General features: G+C 42.2%; 1 protein-coding gene across 1 annotated transcript in view; it reads right to left on the reverse strand.

Moving 5' to 3' along the window:
- Nucleotides 1-1,190: 1,190 nt before the first annotated feature.
- The window catches only part of LOC137648625 (colorectal mutant cancer protein), a 369,887-nt gene continuing 349,186 nt past the window's right edge, over nucleotides 1,191-21,891 (reverse strand). The window contains exon 13 of the mRNA XM_068381565.1: nucleotides 1,191-2,657. Coding sequence (XP_068237666.1) covers nucleotides 2,562-2,657 — 96 coding nt within the window. The 3' untranslated portion in view covers nucleotides 1,191-2,561. The remainder of the gene's footprint in view (nucleotides 2,658-21,891) is intronic.

Raw genomic sequence — 21,891 nt, forward strand, 5'->3', positions numbered from 1 at the left:
TTGCCAAATGAAACTTGTATCAGTGCTTATAGGTCCTGTGGCAGAAGATAAGCCTGCGATAAAAGTGATAATTATATGCTTTTTCTCAAATTTACTGACCAACACCTAATCATCCCAAACTTTCTGTTGATATATGAGAGACTATTTTTCAGGTGTATGCAGTAGGAGACTATGAATCCACTTGCAGCTAAGTACAGTAAATGAATTATGAGAGGATCACTCCTATACTAATTGATTTACACTGGCTGCCTACTAAAGGAAAAATTGAGTTTGAAATATGTACAATAATCCATCAAGTTATTAGAACTGGACATCCAAAATATTTAAGAGAATTACTACATACTGTGCAGCTAACAAATTGTGTTGACACAAGAATAGGTACAGATGGTTTCAAATTATTGGAGCCAAGATATATATCTACTATAGGTTATAGAGCTTTCAAATAAACGGCCCCAAGACTAAACAATTATCTCCCACTAGACATCTGAAAGACTGAAGATATTAAGGCTTTCAAGAGGAAACTGAAGACTCTTGTTATCTAAGTGCTTCGGTAATGTGGATTTGACAATAAACGAGCAATACACGGTGTGAAATACTGAATGCCAATGGAATGTAAATGATAAAATGAATTACGATAGGTCCTGTAGGGAATGGGGTTCCCCTGCAGTATATGACCAGAAAAGCTACCCTTAAAGTAAACTAAGTACAGTTTATTGCAAATAAAAGCATACTTGAGACCAGATACTTAAATTGTAATCCACAGTTATGAATATTATCCGGTTGCAGATCCAATTTTGGCAGTTTTTAATTTGGTCCTCAGCTTTGGAGAGACATAAATGTCCCCTTGCAGCTACCAATCATGACTGATCTTTAAATGCATGGCAATAAAAAAAAAATGTACAGTACTCAAAGGTTTTCTCCTTTCTTCACCAATTAATATAGAACTGGATTTTTCTTAGCTACCAAAATAAAATAAAATAATGAATTGTTGTGTAAAATGACACAGGGTAAGGCTTTTATTTCCAATGCTTTAAACAAATGAATATAGAACTGGATTTTTGTTTTATCCTCAAAATATAATCAAATAATGAATTGCTTTGGAAAATGGGGTAAGGCTTTTATTTTCAATGACTTCAAATTTTCTATTTCTTTAATGACTAACAAATATATGTGTTGGATAATTATAATATTTTTTTTTTATTAAAACAAAAAGGGTTTGATTTATATTTTTATAATTTCTGTGTACAAATCTCATTCAGTTTCTTCAGATGGAATCTGGTATTACTAAGAAGAGCCTTCACTGGTTTCTATACATCAATAATGATAAAACAGATCATTCTACTTCAAAGGATATTATTAAGACTGATTTTTTAAGTCAATAGATTCATTCACTGAAATTTCGTATATCTTATATAAGATAGCCCTACATGTGTTTGTGGATATAGCAACTGTAATGCCTTCCTATGTCAACAAAAAGGACAAAGTCTTACTCTATAATAACTCATTGACAAAGTTTCATTTTCTGCTTCTACAAAAATATTGATCTATACAAATATTTAGAATATTGGAACCTAAGTGTGATACAGAGTAAGTTTTCAGACTGATTAATACCTAAATAACAAAATTCCTTTTCACAAAAGGAAACATTTTATTTTGCACTTTGAAAATATTACTGGAAATATATACTACATTTGTAAGTACTGTGAATATATACTTATATGTGTACAATACTAGAAAGAAAATTAAGTTTTGCATTGCATGAATGATAAAATGTAAATGTTTTTTTTTATTTGGGGAGGGGGCTCAAAAATATTGTTTCCTTTAACAGAAAAATTTAAAAAGAAGGAAGCTGTACATGTTTTGTTGACAGTTGTCAACACTTTGCATATATATGGATTTTTCCTAGATAATACATCACTGATTTCAATGGGTCTAAATCTGAGCTCTTGGAAGCTTAATTTAACAGTAATGTACGACATAAACTCTGTTATCTGGAAAGATCTACTGCAATACTTATCACCTTTCCTCAAGTCGAATGACCAGCTGCTTAGCACTAAAAAACATCAAAATGCCTGATACTGCAAAATTTATCAAGGCTAGGTTAACAACATATCGATCAGTTATAATTAACCCTTTGACAGAATTCTCAAGAAAAAGGAAAACCATTGTAGATTAATACAATGCATAACCTCGTAATTAACAGAATAAAAAATCTTTAAATTTTATTATACATGTATCCCTTATCTCAGCTCATATGTATTTCATATATTCATGTTTCATTGCTAATTTCCTACTGAAACAGATTTGTCTGTAAAAATATATGCAAAACACATACTGCAGCATTTTGAAAATTGAAGGCCATCTTTTTAGTATTAGAATGTTATACTACTAATCCAAGGATATATCTATTTAGAATAGGTAACTTCAATATAAACTCAATTTATCCTAGTAACTTATAGACCCCTTTTTATGTTTGGCACATCCCTTTCTCACTTAAAACTAAAACATTTATGCATCTCATCCTTTCTTTCCACATCCGTCAAAAAAAAAGAGCAGTGGCATTAGAGCGATGTTTCACTGGCTGTAGAAATCATCTGAGGTGCTTGGTGATTAGGATCATCTTCAAGAGATGCTATTTTCTGCTTCAAAATGCGAACCTGTTGGGAAAAAAAAAAAAATCTGTTAAAAAGTTTCAAGGTACAATACAAAAATTGAAGCAAAAGCTTCTGTCTTAATTTATCTTTTTTTTCATGTTTCATTGACACATACCTATCACTTTGTAACTAAAACTGATCAAAAGAAGTTGACCTGAAAAAAAACTTCCCAAAAAGTTAAATATTGCCAACCATAAAATATTATTTTACTCTGAGTATGAGATAATGCATACGCATAGATGTAATAAAACAACCAGCCATAATATACCAACTTTCGAGGTTTTAGATGTCATTATTATCCAATTGATAATCATTGCCAGGTTTTTAATAGTATGTAAATTTTATTACATCCACGGTTAATAATTAAAATGTCAAAATTACTTACAATTCTCAACTTAATTGTATGGTAAAATATTTTCATGTGATTTAAATGAGCATTACTGATATGGGTGTTTGAGATACACCACGTTTATTACTATTAGAATATGGAAGGAAGTTGAACAGCCACAATAAGATGACTGCAACAATAAGATTGATTCTGACCTGGTTGACAGTGCTAAGATGTCTGAAAGTAAAGGAGGCAATAAAAGTGAATTGGTTACTACTTAGCTCCTGTACATTTCGAAAAATATCCAGAAATCTGGAAAGGCCATTCCAAAACTTTCTTGACAACACTGAATACATTTAGCACACTTGAGTAATTAACATACTTCATTAGATATATCAAGAATAAAGCTCCAAATTCCTGAATACTTTCAAAAAGAGAAAGCAACACTATTTAGGGATAAATCACATAAAATGGATATTACATTTCATGCTAAGAAAATGGGGTATTCTTCAGTGGTCGACAAAACCAAAAGAAGTGATTTTAGTTATTTAATTATGTCTTGTTAGTAAGGCTCAAGAGCCCCAAACATCTCGGTCTTAGCGTATACAGTATGATAAAGTACTTAAGTATCTAAAAGGAATTATTCCCTTTTCCTGAATATCAATGTTTTGGAGTAATATCTTGACACATCAGGTGTTACTTTGCATAGAAGATCATTGCTTCTTTGCTTGTAAACATCAAAGGTTTCAAGGTTGAAAATGACCGGCAAATGCATGGGACAGGTAACTGCTCAGTTGCCCAATACCTTAGAGACCAAACATATACGCATATGAGTAGCACCTAAGCAACATATGAATCCAATCAAGGTATTTACTGTTTACTGATTGATTGATTATCATTTATCTGGCATCCTGATATCTAAGGTCATTGACGCCGATATTATTTGTTATAAATAAAGAAATAAATAAATAAATGATAATTCAATTAAAAACAATAAAAGCAAAAACATCCATAAAAAAGTTAAATGACTTTCAGAAGACCTGCTTCTGAAATAAATATAAAAATACCACTAGTATGGTACGACACATCATGTCCGAGAATCTTGGTCAGGATGGACCTGCCATCCTCACCACGAGCCTCAAACAGATGTCTATTTCTTTCAGTACTATTAGTGGAGCATTCAATCAACAAATGTCTTACTGTCAAGGATACCAAACAGTCGCAGCAATATGGTTGCTGTTCGCCATTTAGCAGAAACTCATGAGTCAACCGAATGTGACCAATGCGGAGATGACAAAGAGACATCTTCCACATTTGGGGCATCATATTATACCTCCAAGGAGATATGACATTTGTTATTTCTCTCATTTTATTGCCATCTAGACTATCCCAGTGTTTTTTCCAATTATCATAGAAATCATTACAGGGAATGGGATACCTTCTTGGTAGCAACTCGGATGCAGCATTCTTTGCCAGTGAATCTGCCTTCTCATTCCCAGACACACCTACATGGGGTGGAACCCAACAAAATCAAACTGTTATACGTCTCAGTCCAATAATAAAAAGCCATTCTACATTCCTTAAAACTAAAGGGTTACTAAAATCTTCTAAAGCTTGAAGGACACTCCTTGCATCACTGAAAAGGGTAAAATTACCCTCCTCCTCCAACGCTATTTTCTCCATAGCGGTTAGTACGCCATACAGTTCGGCAGTAAATATGGAAGCTGTTAGAGGAAGTGCACCTCTACAATTAAAACCATTACTATATACTCCAAGTCCAATGCCAGCATCAGATTTGGAGCCATCAGTACATACAAAAGTTGATTCCCTGTGTTCTGCAACATGTTCCATAAAAAAAGATCAGGCTTCTAAGTCAGTCATATTCTTTTTAACACCAATAAAATATTTAAAAAAAAAAAAAAAAATCTCAGGTAATTTCCACGGAGGAGTTGAAGTACCTTACTTCTAATTATATCAAGACTGTTCAATAAATGTTTCACCCGAAAACCATAAGATTGAGGAGATTTTGGGTACATCTCAAAGTATGTTGAATGCCTTAAAAGGCTAGCAGTCTGAGTGGCTAAGGTATTACGGCATCTTTGCAACCTAAACCAATACCGAACAATAGAAGACTTTCGGTAAAGGTCTAAAGGTATCTCTCCAGTGTCAACAAGGAGGCTTGGGAAGGTGAAATTCTAAAGGCTCTTGTTTCCAATCTGATACCATTATGGTGTATAGAATCTAAAATCTTTAGTTGGCTTGGGGTGGCTGAAGAGTATATTTCACACTAATAACTAACTTTTGAAAAGATTAAGGCCTGGTATAATTTAAAAATAGTTTTGCGGTCTGCTCACCATGATGTATGGGACAAAACTTTTAAAAGATTCAGAGCCTTGAAACATTTAGTTTTTAATGTTTTTAAGTGAGGAATCCATGTAAGTGTACAATCAAATGTGAAGCCTAAAAATCTAGCATCATTTACACAGGGAATCCATTGACCTTTGATGTATATATCCGGGTCTGGATGTACTCCCCGGATACGACAAAAATGGAGAACAGTAGTTTTGCTTGTCGAAAACTTGAACCCATTCATATGAGCCCACTGAATAATTTTGTCAATTGAGAGTTACAGTTTTCTCTCAACCATTGCCATTCTAGCTCTAGCAAATGATATGGAGAGATCATCTACAAGTAGCATTGAGAGAATATCTTGAGGAATGACAGATGATATACCATTAATAGCTAGTGCAAATAGGGTTACACTTAGCACATTAACCGGGGAACTCCTTCCTGACATTTCCTCTTTGATAAAAGTATTGGCTGTTGATGATTCAGCAGATAGACCTATGTGTTCACCAAACCCTGCATTACTAGCACATAGGGACAATATAGTCATATTGCCATGGAAACCTAATGAGCCATGAGCAGGTGTTGAACTCAAGACTAAGGAGTGTGAGCTGCTGATGACACCATTAAATTATCAAAACCTACAATATCCTTGGCTATCCTGGAGGATATTTTGCCGTTTATGGTGTATTGGGTCCTCCATATTGACCAGACTTTTCTTCTATAGCGTATGGGTTTGGGTATTTATATTTCTGTACATATTATTTTTGTTATCATTCTTGTTACTCTAGTTTTTATGTATGATGTATTTTTTATTGCCATTAATTCTTATTCTATCTAGAAACATTGAGCGAAATGCAGGACCAGTACACCCTAGATATCATCAATGTCTCTAATGTATTGCAATATTCGTGGTCTTTATGCAAATATCAAGACCTTACAGTTGCATCCAGACAGTATGATATTCTTTTGTGCCCAGAGCTCATCCGAGCTCCCTATAACTGGTATTAAGCAGCCAATAATTCTGAAGTGGGATGCCATTCCTAGGGCCGGGAGAATGGTAGTGTATATTAGGACTGAGTACCCTGCATCTCATAAGTCCTGCTATGAAGGTGGATGTCATGAGATTTAGGGAATAAAAGTTTGTGGCAGGCATAACAACTTCTATTTATGATCAGTCTACCCAAATCCAGATATGGATGATTCTATCTTTGATTATCTTCTTACCATTATGGCTAAGATACAAGATGATAGAAAGGCCTCTTTTGTCTTTGTTGGTGATTTCAATGCTCACCATTGAGAGGGGTTAAATTCTGTTTCTCGTAACGATCACTTTGGCTTAAGAGTTTTAGACTTTCTCTCTGAATCAGGCTGTGAGCAAATCATAAGTGAAGCTACTCACAGGTCGGGTAACTGTTTGGACCTTGTATACACTGACTCATCTGGCGTTATAACAAGTAACATTGGTTTTCCAGTTGGGACATCCGATCATGCCTTGATTTTATTAGTAGTGAAGACTGACCCTGATGTATCATAGGCATGTAAGATTTGTATAAACTCTCAAGCAGACTGGAATGGGATTTTGAGTGATCTGTTTGGCTTGAATTGGTCACAATTGTATAGTAGTGTTGATCATGTTGGTCCTTTGAATGAGAATCTAGTCAACATAATTGATAGGCATATCCCTTCTCGTGTGCTAAGGTACCGAGTGAAGGACAAACCACGGTTCAATGATGATTGTAGACATGCTTATTTAGAGAAGCAGGAGGCCTATCACCTTTGGAAGGATAATAGATCAGATTTGACTTGGAATAACTATACTCAGCTTAGAGCTTTTGCTCAGAGAGTTTATGTTACAACTGAAAAGGAATATAATTTAATCATAAAAGAAACACTTTCTGGTACAACCCAGGAACATACGTGGTAGAATACCATTAAATCTGTACTCTTTGGTGTATATATAACAGTTCCTCCCTTTACTTAAACCGGATAGCTCTGTAACTCACTGCCAAAAGGGAAGGGAAACCCTTTTGGCTGATGTGTTTAACAGTAAGCAGAGTAATGAGGAACTTGATTTTCCTCGTTCCGGTTTTCTTGAGGCTAAACTAGTTTAGCTTTTTGATCTCGTGAAATTAAAGCTCTCTTGATGGGCCTTGATGCTTATGGAGGTGTAGACCCAAATGATATTTTTCCTTTGTTTTTTCATAAAGACTGCAAATTTCTTCGCTCCAAAGTTATCTTTTATTTTGCGCAAGTTAGCAAGATGAGGAACTTTTAGCACTTGTTGGAGAATTGGTAATGTTACTCCACTATGTAAATGTGTTAATGGTAGCTCAAGTCCAACTGATTACCACCCAATTTCCATAAGTCCCATATTATCTTACGTTTTTTAATATCTTTTGGTAAATCTTGACAGGTTTGCTGAAGGTAACCATCTGTTTCTTAGTTTGCAATTTGGTTTTTGTAAAGGCCTTGGAGCATGTGATGCCCTTCATAAAATCTCCAATGCTGTACAGAAATCCCTTGATTGTGGCCAGGAAGTTTGTATGATTGGCCTTGATTTTAGTGCTGCCTTTAACCATGTTAATCATGCGGCACTTGTTTTCAAACACAAACAGTTAGGAGTAGGTGGGTCGTTTCTTAGCATTATTATTGAATTTTTAAGTAATAGATTACAGAGAGTTGTTGTTGATGGGCACCATAGTGAGTTTAAGAATGTCATATCTGGCGTTCCTCAGGGTAGTGTTCTTGGCTCATTACTTATCATACTATATACACATGACATGTGGTTTGGCCTGGAAAACAAGCTTGTTGCATATGCAGATGATACTACACTCTCTTCATCAATTTCATCTCCTGAGTGTAGATCTGGGGTTGCTGATTCTACTCCTAATTTGTTGGATAGGAACTTACAATCTATCAAATTTCTTATTCCTGATCTAGATATTAATCTTTGGCACCGTCGTTCAATTAGTTCGTTATGCATCTAGCATAAGATTTTTCATAATTCGGAACATGCTTTACATTCACATCTTCCCGGACAGTTCCAACTTGTTCGTAATACTACGCAAGTAAGGAAAATGACTCCAGCAACTTTTTATCAGCCCATCATATGGATGACAAGATTGATAGTGCCTGGCCAGTACTTGATTTTGTATTTGGTACTTGGCTGGTGAAGGAATTCTCCCTGGGGGGAGACACAAGCTGGAATGAAATATTTAGTGCATGATTGCCAATGGATAGGTATTCATGCCAACATCCTCCCCTTCATAAAGGAGGATTGGGGAGAGCTACCACTTATAGATCAAGTATAATAATAATGATGCTAAGAAATGAAGCTTACAAACATCAATGTCAGGTCCAGCACAATGGTAAGGGTGCTTCATCCCTAATTAAGGGGAAGGAATGAAGAAATACTACACAAATTCTACACAAATATTACAGTCTCATAAACAGGGCCAAGAATAAAAGTATTGAAGGATTTGTGGGTATAATTCATTGAATTGAAGGCTGAGAAGGTTATTTGGCACTTCCAAACTCCTTAACATGTCCAGCTGCAGACTCTTCAAATCATAAGTGGGATCAATACTCCTAATTATGCAAGCTCCAGCTCGAGCTGGTACCTTGACACCTCCAAAGGTCAAAGTAGATGCTCTTAATTGTCTCCTGAAACTAGAGAAAAACTGTTCTTGACATCTCTGTCTTGGTCTGGTAGTCCTAAGAAAGGGCTGCTGGATTCAAACTTGAGATGTCGAGTCTTCTTCAGATAGCATGGCAGAGCCATCAAAGGAACACAAAAGCATCTCCTCTTGATTACCACTCGATGCATCATAAAATCCAGTGAATGGAGGTCTTGAACATGGTTCGTGTGATGACAGGTTCTTGGTTTGGTCACAAATTAGGAACAAAACTGAGAGATCTTCCAATTTTCTAGGGTAAACATGAAAGTCTATACAACTCGCCAACTCTCTTCACCAAAGCTACTGCTAGCAAAAAGAGAGTCTTGAGAGTTAAAAAGCAGTGTAATGACCTTCTCACAGGACTAAGTGGGGGCACATGTAAGAGAGTTTAGAATATGGATCACGTCTCACTCTAAGGGCGTGAGGTCTAGTGATGGGCCTGATTGCTCGAAACTCTTCACAAACATTGACACCTTCCATGAGGAGAGGTTTATGCTCTTCAATCAGACCACATGGCTCAAGGCTGAGCAGTGGCCTTCCAAAGTTGTGACTGAGAGATGCTTTTATGGAAAGGTAGATGATTAAGTTCACGATCTGTGTTGAAGATGCTTACAGATCGGGATATCACCCAGACTGTTGGACTGTGGCCATCTAGTTGTAACCAGGCTCATCTGAGACCTGATCTGATAAACACTCAGTTGATCAGCTTGCAAATCAGAATAAAAGGTGGAAAGGCATTAGATTCCCAGATGTATCTGGCTGATATCACCACGCTATAATTTCCTGCCCAGATGTGCATCTGCTTGTTGACTTGAAAATAGCTACTGATGAGGTGTTGTTGCTCATTAACAATACTGAGTGCTTCCACAAAAAATCATGAATACTTATTTATATCTCTAAAACATGGCTGCAGATACTTTTAATTCTGCTGACCATACACCAGACACAACCAGGTTACTCAGGTGAAAGCGCACCCCTCCTTAAATGCATCTTAGAAATGTTGCATCTCTGGAGGAGGGGAGTAGAGAGAGACTCTCCTTGTGATGTTTCCTTCATCCAGCCAACAGAGAAGATCTGCACGAACCTCCTGTCCCACTAGAACAAGAAAGAATGGGGGGATTGCCTAAGGCTGACCAGTGATCCTCCAATACCACTGAAAAGATTTCTGGTGGAGATGTCAGTGACTCCCTTGAGAAATGAGCTTCTTCAATGAGGAAGGGTGGCTGAGTGGACTTGCTAAAGTTGAGATGGGAGTACAGTCTAAAAAAAAAAGTCGCACTACCTCTCTGTGCTTTCTAGTGCAATCGTCTGATGGAAAAACTCACTCTACTGCTGTGTCTAACCACAGGCCCATATACTTCAACCTCTGCTTATTTGTGACATTCGACTTCTGCTAATCTATTATGGTCCTTGGATAAAGAAAAAAGCAGGATGTATATCTTGATAATGTAGTAACTGCTTTTCTGAGGACTAGTCGATAAAAAAAATGGCAAGCTACATAAAAAAAAGACATTCCATACAAAAGACCCTAGCTACCACCAGTTTGAACACCTGAATAAACCCCTGTCCAAACATAAGGCATAAAACTGGTACACTGCACTGTTAAAGAAAAAATGAAGGTACATGCGAAAGGACTGATGAATGGGCACTTAGAAATACACTTTCTTCAGATCCAGTGAAAGCATGAAATCTCCTTCTCTGATAGAGTTCGGTACAATTCATAATTTTGCACTCTAAACCTGATTTCTGTACAAACTGATCCATGGGAAAGAGGACAATGATGGGTTTCCAGCCCTCGGTTGATTTCTCCACCATGATCAGCATCAATAACCTTCGATGTCTGGATGCCAGAGAACTTCAAATCATTCATTCATTCTCCACCATTGGAGAATAGTTGAGAACGTCATTGGTCAGCAAAAAAGGGGCATGTTAATGGTCCAGAAAGTGTAGCAAGTACTTCTTCTGAAGGACACTCACTACCTAAGGCATGGACCCCTTCTCTGCTAGGTTGCCCGACAGCATTCCAAGCATCTTTCTACTCCCATCAGCAGTAGAGGGTTTAATCCAACATGATTATCTCCTTATACTTCTTCTTGGCTTCAATTAGAGTAAGGCCACATCGGACGTGGGAAGCGTCGAGATGGAAGCTCAACTTAAGAGGCAAAGCAACGACAGAGTGCATCACGGCTACATCAGGAAAACCACACTCCAATGCATCCAACTTTCAAGGTTCTTAGTTGGAAAATATCCCTACATCTCTCTCCCTCTCTCTTCATATATATATATATATATATATATATATATATATATATATATATATATATATATATATATATATATATATATATATATACATATATATATATGTATATATATATATATATATATATATATATATATATATATATATATATATATATATATATATATATATATATATATATATATAAGTATAGATGGATAGATAAATACATTCATTTTCTAAGGTCTTGAAAAAGAACTATAGTAACAGTAAACAGGATGAGAAGCATACAGTCATGAAATATATTAAATTATTCACAGCATGCCAAGAAGTTTTTAAAAATCTATATTGGTAGAATTAAAAAATTAACATTCATGGGGAATAACTTAACAACTTAAAAGTTGTAGATGACATAGTTCTATTTAATGAATGAATCATGAGAGGAATTGCAAAAGAAGATAGATTTGTGACGGTGCCGAGAGAGGGTTGTGAACTCAAAGGCAGGAAGCAATCAACTGAGTTGTTTATTAAGGAACACTCTCCTTTATATACAAAACCTCAAGGCAACAGAACATAACCTGTTCGAGAGACAGACAATGTTACAGAGCAAACCGGAGACATGATCATTCAGGTTCTTTTTAGTGCGAGGGAAGAGCGCAGATACAAGCATAATATATACAAAATAATTATGTACAATTGTGTGACACACGGTTGGTACATGGCTCTCCCTCTAAAAATGACATACTGTACATGTTAAATAGGGCGCCCTGATCTAGAGAGGCGAACTGTAGGCGGGTCATCTGGCAGAAGATAAGCAGGTTTTAGACGATCAATGGAGACCCAGTCTTCTTTGCCCCGAATGTTTAGGAGGAATGCTTTCGGACTGCGTCGGATCACAAGGAAAGGGCCCGTGTAAGGGGGTGTTAGTGGTGGCTTGGTGGTGTTGTTGCGCAGGAAGACGTGCGTTGCAGAGTGCAAGTCCGTTGGTATGTGATGCTTCGCTGGGGGCTTGTAAGTCTGGCGGCACGGAGTAAATTTTCCCACGACGTGACGTATGCGATGGAGATCGTCGGAGGAGGTTGTAGAAGGAAAAAATTCGGCAGGGACGACCAACGGGTCGCCATACACCATTTCAGCTGCCGAGACGTCGAGGGCGTCTTTAGGAGTGGTCCTTAGTCCCAGGAGGACCCAGGGAAGCTGAGTAAACCAGTTGCAATCCTTGCAGCGGGACATCAAAGCTGCTTTGAGGGTGCGATGAAGACGTTCAACCATTCCATTGGCAGCGGGGTTGTAGGCCGTTGTCTGATGTAGGGTGATGCCCAGGAGATTCGCTAATGACGTCCACAATTGAGAGGTGAAAGTGGTTCCCCTGTCAGAAGTAATATGCTCAGGGATACCGAATCTTGAAATCCATCCAGAGAGTAAGGCAGATGTACATGAGGCGGACGTTGCAGTTTCCATGGGAATGGCTTCAAGCCAACGTGTGGAGCGGTCGATGACGGCAAACAGGTAACGATGTCCTTGTGATGTGGGTAGGGGGCCTACAACGTCGACGTGAATGTGTGCGAAACGACGCTGAGGTTGAGGAAAGGTGCCCACTCCTGAATCCGTGTGTCGATGTACTTTGGAAGTTTGGCAAGAAGTACAGGCGCGGACCCAATCCTTAGCATCCTTAGAAATGCCGTGCCAAATGAACTTTGCCTTCAGCAGCTGTGCAGTAGAACGGCACGAGGGATGTGAAAGGCCGTGAATGAAATCAAACACCTGTCGGCGCATGGAAGCAGGAATCCAAGGTCGCGGTCTACCAGTACTGACGTCACAGAGGAGGGTGGTGTTGGAGTCTTCGAGGGGAAAGTCTTCCCAACGGAGGGACGTGCAGGATGTCCTACAAGCTTGATACTCTGGATCCTGTCGTTGGGCTTCAGCCAGGGCGTTGTAATCCAATCCCAGTTGAACGGCAGCCAACGTGTTTCTTGACAGGGCATCGGCAACGGGATTCATTTTCCCAGGGACGTATTGGAGGGTGCAATTGTATTCAGCCACGGCGGAGAGATGTCGGGGTTGACGGGCGGACCAGGCGTCAGACTGTCGAGTGAAGGCGTGCACCAGAGGCATGTGGTCTGTGCGAATGACGAAGGGCGTACCTTCTAAGAAATGGCGAAAGTGACGGACAGCCAAGTGCACCGCCAGCAATTCTCGATCGAAGGTAGAATAACCCGATTCTGCTTTGGACAGTTTTCTGCTGAAGAAGGCCAATGGGCGGGGCGAGCCTTTGACCACCTGCTCGAGTACTGCACCAATAGCGACGTCGCTGGCATCGGTGGAGAGAAGGAGAGGGGCGTGTGGGATAGGAAAAATGAGAGCCGCAGCAGTTGATAGGGCCTTCTTTGCATTGCAGAAGGCTGCTTCTTCAAGGGGACCCCACTTCAGGTCCTTCGGCTTGCCCTTGAGGGAGGCGTAGAGGGGAGCAAGAGTGGCGGCAATGGCTGGCAGAAAACGGTGATAATAGTTGATCATGCCCAAGAATTCCTGCAGAGCATCGACGGTCGAGGGCACGGGGAAGTTCTGAACGGCTGCTACCTATTCAGGGAGGGGGTGGACACCTTCAGGAGTGATGCGGTGCCCTAAGAACGACACTTCGTTGGCGCCAAAGGTACACTTGTCGTACCGGACTACAAGGCCGTTTTGTTGCAGGCGGTCGAGCACGATGCGCAGGTGACGGAGGTGTTCCTCTTTTGAGGAGGAGAACACAAGTATGTCGTCCACATAACATACACAGAAAGGGAGGTCCCCTAAGATGCCATCCATGAGACGTTGAAACGTGGCCCCAGCATTACGAAGGCCAAAACAGGAGTAATTGAAGGTGTATGTACCAAACAGAGTGGTGATAGCAGTCTTGGGGATGTCTTCTGGGTTCATAGGCACCTGATAATACCCCTTCAGGAGATCGAGCGTAGAGAAAACCTTTGCTTTGTGCAGGTAGGAGGTCACGTCGGCAATGTTTGGGAGGGGGTAGTGATCCGGTTCTGTTTGCATGTTCAGGCGCCTGTAATCCCCGCACGGACGGAGGGAGCCGTCTTTCTTCAGAACGATGTGTAAGGGTGACGACCATGGGCTGGAGGCCTTTTGGCAAAGGCCCATTTCCTCCATTTCAGCGAACGTCTGTTTGGCGGCTGCCAATCGTTCCGGTGCCAGACGTCTGAATTTTGCGAAGACTGGGGGTCCCGTCGTCTTGATATGGTGATAAATACCGTGCTTGGCAGGAACCGTGGGCGTTTGGCAAAGTTCTGGACGGAAAACTTCCGGGTACGACGTGAGGAGGTGGGCGTAGGCATCCGTGGGTGCGCTAATGTGGAGAGCGAGGTTAGAGGGGGCGGGTTGAAGAGGTGTCGACAAGTACGAGTCTGAGTTGACCAAACGTCAGTGGGCGACATCGACCAGAAGGTGGAAATGAGAGAGGAAATCCGCACCGAGGATTGGCATGGTGACGTCAGCAACGAGAAACTTCCAATTGAATTTACCGTTTCCAGACGATAATGTGAGGTTCACGTAACTGTAGGTGGGCATCGCAGATCCGTTGGCAGCTACCAAGCGGACGTCGGCAGATGTAGACAGACTACGTCCTGTCTTGAAGAGTTTCCTTGGCAAAAGAGAACGACAAGCACCAGTGTCTACCAAAAATCACACGCCCGTTCTTGCATCCTGTAAAAAGAAAAGATTAGAAACACGGGAGGCCACCGCCACGAGCGATGGCCTACTTGCACGTTTTTTGGCCACTGACAATCCTCGGTACATTTCTTCGCAGTTGCCCCGAATCTGATGTGGTAGTAGCAAAACTGCTGCGGATGGGCGGTAGTAAGTGGCTGTAGAAGTCGTTCGTTGGGGCACGAGCGATTGGTGGGTGGTGGGCGGCTTTGTCTCTGCTTCGGCACGTCACGGTGTGGGCATGTATGTCCTACGGCATTCATGTCAGCTTCAGTTGACGTTGAATAGGCATCCTCTTCGTCAGGGGTGGAGGCGTTGATGGAGGTCTTGAATTGGCTGTCCATAAGGGCGTCGGCTTTGGTCATGAAGTCCTTTATGGGTAAACTATCGACATCGGGTATGGCAGCGCATATAGGTCCGGGTAAACGGCGTATCCAAAGGGCACGAAGTAGGTTCACCTCACGAGGAGAGCCGTCTGCGGCAGGTTGAAGGCGAGCGATACTGGTCATTTCCCTGAGGGCAAGCGAAGCCCTTTGGTCCCCCAACGGTTGTTGCGAGAGCTGATAAAGCTTTGCTACACGGGCGGCTGGCGACGGCGAGTACTGCTGCAGAAGGTATGTTTTGAGGGCGTCATACACTATTGGCCTGTCTCCTTGTTCACAAAGCCATTCGGATATTTCCGGGAAGGTGTCCTCGGGTATCGCCGCGAGAACATAATCTGCTTTGGTGGTTGAGCGAGTCACGCCGTTGATGCGAAACTGGACTTCTGTGCGCTGAAACCAAGCAAATGCCTCTCCGCTGGCGAACGGTGAAAGTTTCAATGGGGCGGTCGCAGCGCCAACTGCTGTAGTAGAGTCCGTCATAGTACCAACGATGGAGGGGCGAGGGAGGGGGGGGTGGAAGGCAGTGGGAGCGAGTCGACTTCCGGGGTCACCAATGTGACGGTGCCGAGAGAGGGTTGTGAACTCAAAGGCAGGAAGCAATCAACTGAGTTGTTTATTAAGGAACACTCTCCTTTATATACAAAACCTCAAGGCAACAGGACATAACCTGTTCAAGAGACAGACAATGTTACAGAGCAAACCGGAGACATGATCATTCAGGTTCTTTTTAGTGCGAGGGAAGAGCGCAAATACAAGCATAATATATACAAAATAATTATGTACAATTGTGACACACGGTTGGTACAGATTTGAATAGAGAACGTAAAAACGTAGGACTGAAATGAATATACATAAAACTAAGGTAATGTTCAATGAAAATACGGAGATAACAACTAGGGCTTAGGGACGAACCTCTAGAAATATACTGTGATCAATGGTACCGAGGCTAATTACACTGCTGGCATTGGGAATCACTTGTACTTGGGTCAATGATGCTACTGGCACTGGGATCAATGGTACTGGGGTCAATGATGCTGCTGGTAATGGGATCATTGATCGTGGGGTTAATGAAACTGCTAGCACAGGAATCACCAGAAGTGGGTGAATGACTACTAGCACTGGGATAAATGGTACTGGGGTCAATGACACTGCTGGCCCAGGGATCACTGGTACAGGGTTTGATGACAATGTTGGCTCTGGGACCACTGGTAATCGGGTCCATAATAATGCCAACTCTAGGGTTACTGGAACTGAGGTCAATGACACTGCTGGCACTAGAATCACTGGTACAGGGGTCAATGATACTCCTGACTCAGGAATCACTGGTACAGGGGTCAATGACACTGCTGGCTATAGGATCACTGATACAGGGACCAATGATATTGTTAATATTGGATTCCTGGTACTGGGGTCAATGACACTACTTGGCTTTGGGATCACAAGTACTGTGCTCAATAGCACTCTTGGCACTTAGATCCCTGGCACTGGGCTCAATTATGCTGATAGCACTGGGATCACTCGTACTGGGGTCAATGACATTGCTGGCACTGGAATCACTAGTACTGGGGTCAATGACATTGCTGGCACTGGAATCAATAGTACTGTGGTCAATGATATTGCTGGCTCTGTGATCACTGGTGCTGAGATCAATGACACTGAGAGCATTGTGATCACTGGTACAGGGGTCAATGACACTGCTGCTACTGGAATCACTCCTACTAAGGTCAATGCCACTGCTGACAATGGGATCAATGACACTGCTGGCAATAGGATCAATGAAACTGCTTGCAATGGGATCAATGTTACTGAGGTCAATAATACTGCTGGCAATGAGGTAAATGACACTGAAGGCACAGCCAACGCTAGTACTGATGTCAATTACGCTGCTGGCACTGGGGATAATGACACTTCTGGTACTGGGGTCAATGATTATGCTGGCACTGGGATCACTAGTACTGAGGTAAATGACACTGCAGCTACTGGGGTTATTGACAGTGCTGGCACTGTGGTCATTGAAACTTCTGGCACTGGGATCACTGGTACTGGGGTCCATAACACTACTGGTACTTGGATCACATGTACTGGGGACAATGACACTGTTGGCACTGGGGATAATGACACTGCTGGCACTAGGATCACTGGTACTGAGTCACTTACACTGCTGGCACTGGGATCACTGGTACTGGGGTCAACGACATTGCCGGCACTGGAATCCCTGTTACACAGATCAATTAAACTGCTGGCACTGGGGTCCCTGCTATTGGGGATAATGACACTGCTGGAACTGGAATCCCTGTTACATGGGTCAATGAAACTGCTGGCACTGGGATAACTGATTTTGGGGTCACTTCTGTGATCAATGGTAAAGAGGTCAATGATACTGGGGGAACTGGGATCACTGGTACTGAGGTCAATTATACTGTTGGTACTATGATCACCCGTACTAGGGTCAATACCACTGCTGGTACTGAGAATACTGATACTGTCCTGGGGTTAATGACACTGCTGACTCTGGAATCACTGGGACAGGGGTATATGATTCTGCTGGCTCTGTGTTCAAATGGAACTAAGGTTAATAACACTGGTGGCTCAGGGATTAATGGTACTATGGTTAATGACGCTGCTGACTCAAGAGATCACTAAAACTAGGGTCAATGATACCGCCGGAACTGGGATTATTGGTAATTGGGTAAATGATACTGCTGGCTCTAGGATCTCTGGTACTGGGGTCAATGACACATCTGACTATAGGACCACTGGTAATGGGGTTAATGACACTGTTAGGAATTGGTTCACTGGTAATGGGGTCAATGACACTGCTGGCAATGGGATATCAGGTACTGGGGTCAATGACACTGCTGGTTCTGGGATCAAAGATAATGGGGTTATTGATACTGCTGGCAATGGGATCACTGGTACTGGGGTCAATGACACTGCTGGTTCTGGGATCAAAGATAATGGGGTTATTGATACTGCTGGCAATGAGATCACTGGTACTGGGGTCAATGACACTGCTGGCACTGGGATAACCTTTACTGGAGTCAATGACACTGCTGGCTCTGGGATCACTGGTAATTGGGGTTATTGACACTACTGGCAAGGGGATCAATGGTAATGGGATCAATGACACTGCTGGCTCGGGGATCTCTGGTACAGGGGTTAATGACACTGTGGGCTCTTTAATCATTGGTATTGGGGTCAATGACACTCCTGGCTCTGGGATCACTGGTAATGGGGTTAATGATACTGCTGGCAATGGGATCACTGGTAATGGGGTCAATGACACTGCTGGCTCTGGGATCACTGGTAATGGGGCCAATGACACTGCTAGCTCTGGGATCACTGGTAAAGGGACAAATGATACTGCTGGCTGTGAGATATTTGGTACTGGGGTCAATGACACTGCTGGCTCTGGGATCACTGGTAATGGGGTTAATGACCCTGCTGGCAATGGGATCACAGGTAATGGGGTCAATGACACTGCTGGCAATGGGATAACTGGTACTAGGGTCAATGACACTGCTAGCACTGGGATCACTGGTTATGGGGTAAAGACACTGCTGGCAATGAGATCACTGGTACTGTGGTCATGACACTGCTAACTCTGGGATCACTTGTAGTGGGGTTAATGACACTGCAGGCTCTGGGATCACTGGAAATGGGGTTAATGACACTGCTGGCAATGGGATTTCTAGTAATGGGGCAACGACACTGCAGGCTCTCTCATCTATGGTAGAGGGGTTAATGACACTGTTGGCTCTCTGATCACTGGTATTGGCATCAATGACACGACTGGCTCTGGGATCATTGGTAATGTTAATGACATTGATGGCTCTTGGATCACTGGTAATGGGATTAATGATACTGCTGGCAATGGGATCACTGTTAATGGGGTAAAAGACACTCCTGGCACTGGTAACTGGTACTGGGGTCAATGACACTGTTGGCTCCCTGATCCCTGGTATTGGGGTCAATGACACTACCATCAATGGGATCACTGGTAATGGTTTGAATAACACCCAGAGCACTGGAATAACTGGAACTGGGGTCAATTACACTGCAGGCTCTGTGATCACTAGTACTTGGGTCAGTGACACTACTGGAACTTGGATCACTGGTACTAGGGTTAATGATATGGCTGGGTATGTGATCACTGGTACTTGGGTTAATGGCACTGCTTGTACTGGGATCATTGGTATATGGGGCAATGTCACTGCTGGCAGTTGCATCACTGGTACAAGGGTCAATGACATTGCAGGCCGTGGGATCCCTGCTACTTGGGTCTGTGACAATGCTAACACTGGGATCACTGGTAAATAGGTAACTGAGACTGCTAATAATGGGATCATTGGTATTGGGGCTAATGGCACTGCTGGCACTTGGATCACTGGTACTGTGGTAAATGACACAGCTAGCGCTGTGATCACTGGTGTTCGGGTCAATGATAATGCTGGCTCTGAGATTACTGGTACGTGGGTCAATGACACTGCTGGTACTTGGATCATTGGTAGTAAGGTTAATGACCTTGCTGGCTCTGGGGTCAATGGTACAGGGGGAAATGTCACTGCTGGCAGTGGCATTACTGTACTAGAATCAATAACACTGCTGTCATTGGGATCATTGGGATTACTCCTAAAGAAAGGGATCAATGACACTGCTACCACTGGGATCACTGCTGCAGGGGTCAATGACACTGCAGGCTATAGGATCACTGGTGCTGGGACCAATGATACTACTAGCAATGGAATCACCGGTACTGGTGTCAATGACACTTGACTCTGGGATCAAAGGTTCAAGGCTCAATGGCACTGTTGGCACTTGGATCCCTGGCACTGGGATAACTCGTACAAGGGTTGATGACACAGCTGGCACTGGAATCACTATTATTGGGTCAATAATATTGCTGTCTCTGTGATCAATGGTACTGGGGTCAATGATACTGATAGCACTGAGATTACTGGTACTGGGGTCAATGACACTGCTGCTGCTGGAATCACTCGTACTAGGGTCAATGAAACTGTTGGCAATAAGATCAATGAAACTGTTGGTAATGGGATCAATGTTACTTGAGCCATTAATACTGCTGGCAATAAGGTTAATAACACTGCTGGCACTGCGATCATTGGAACTGGGGTTAATGACACTTGTGGCACTGTGATTCCACTGGGAGTGGCATAACAGGTACAAGGGTCAATAACACTGCTGGCATTGGGATCACTGGTAAAGGGGTTAATGACACTGCTAGCATTGGGATCACTGGTAAAGGGGTCAATGACACTGCTAGCACTGGGATCACTGCTACAGGGATCAATAACACTGCTGGCTAAAGTATCACTGGTAAAGGGATCAATGGCACTACTTGCAATGGGATGACTGGTGCTGGTGTCAATAAGACTACTTGGCACTGGGATCACTGGTACTGGGGTCAATGGTACTGCTGGCACTTGGATCTCTGGCACTGGGCTCAATGATGCATAACACTGGGATCACTCGTACTGGGGTCAATGACAATGATGGCACTGGAATCAATAGTACAGGGATCAAGGATATTGCTGACTCTGGGATTACTGGTAGAAGGGTCAAAGACATTGATAGCACTGGGATCACTGGTACTAGGGTCAATGACACTGCTGGTACTGGAATCACTCGTACTGGGGTCAATGACACTGCTAGCAATAAGATCAATTACAATACTGGCAATGGAATCAATGTTACTGAGGTCAATAATACTGCTGGCAATGAGGTTAATGACACTGCTGGCACTGCGATCACTGGTACTGGGGTCAATTACGCAGCTGGAACTGAGCTTAATGACACTTCTGGGACTGGAGTCAATGATTAGGCTGACAATGGGATCACTGGTACTGAGGTAAATGACATTGCAGTCACTGGGGTATTGACACTGCTCGCACTGGGGTCATTGACACTGCTGGCACTGACATCACTCATACTGGGGTCAATAACGCTGCTGGATGGCACTTGGATCGCAGGTACTGCGGACAATGGCACTGCTGGCACTGAGGACAATGACACTGCAGCCACTGGGGTATTGACGCTGCTGGCACTGAGAGTCATTGACACAGCTGGCACTGACATCACTCATACTGGGGTAAATAACACTGCTGGCACTTGGATCGCAGGTACTAGGGTCAATGACATTGCTGGCACTTGAATCAATGTTACACGGGTCAATGAAACTGCTGGCAAGGGGATCACTGATATTAGGGTCAATCACACTGCTGACTCTGTGATCACTGGTAAAGGGGTCAATTACAGTGCTAGAACTGGGATCATAGGTGCTGGGGTCAATACCACTGCAGGTACTGAGATCACTGCTACTGTACTGGGCTAATCACACTAATGACAATGGAATCACTGGTACAGGGGTCGATAACTCTGCTGGCTCTGGGGTCAAATGGTACTAGGGTTAATGATATAAATGGCTCACGGATTAATGCTACTGGGGTCAATGACACTACTGACTCGGTGATCACTAAAACTAGGGTCAATGATACTGCTTGAACTTGGATTATTGGTAAAGGGGTAAATGATA

This window comes from Palaemon carinicauda, chromosome 10 (assembly GCF_036898095.1).
Source record: "Palaemon carinicauda isolate YSFRI2023 chromosome 10, ASM3689809v2, whole genome shotgun sequence".
In the NCBI taxonomy this organism is placed as follows: Eukaryota; Metazoa; Arthropoda; class Malacostraca; order Decapoda; family Palaemonidae; genus Palaemon; species Palaemon carinicauda.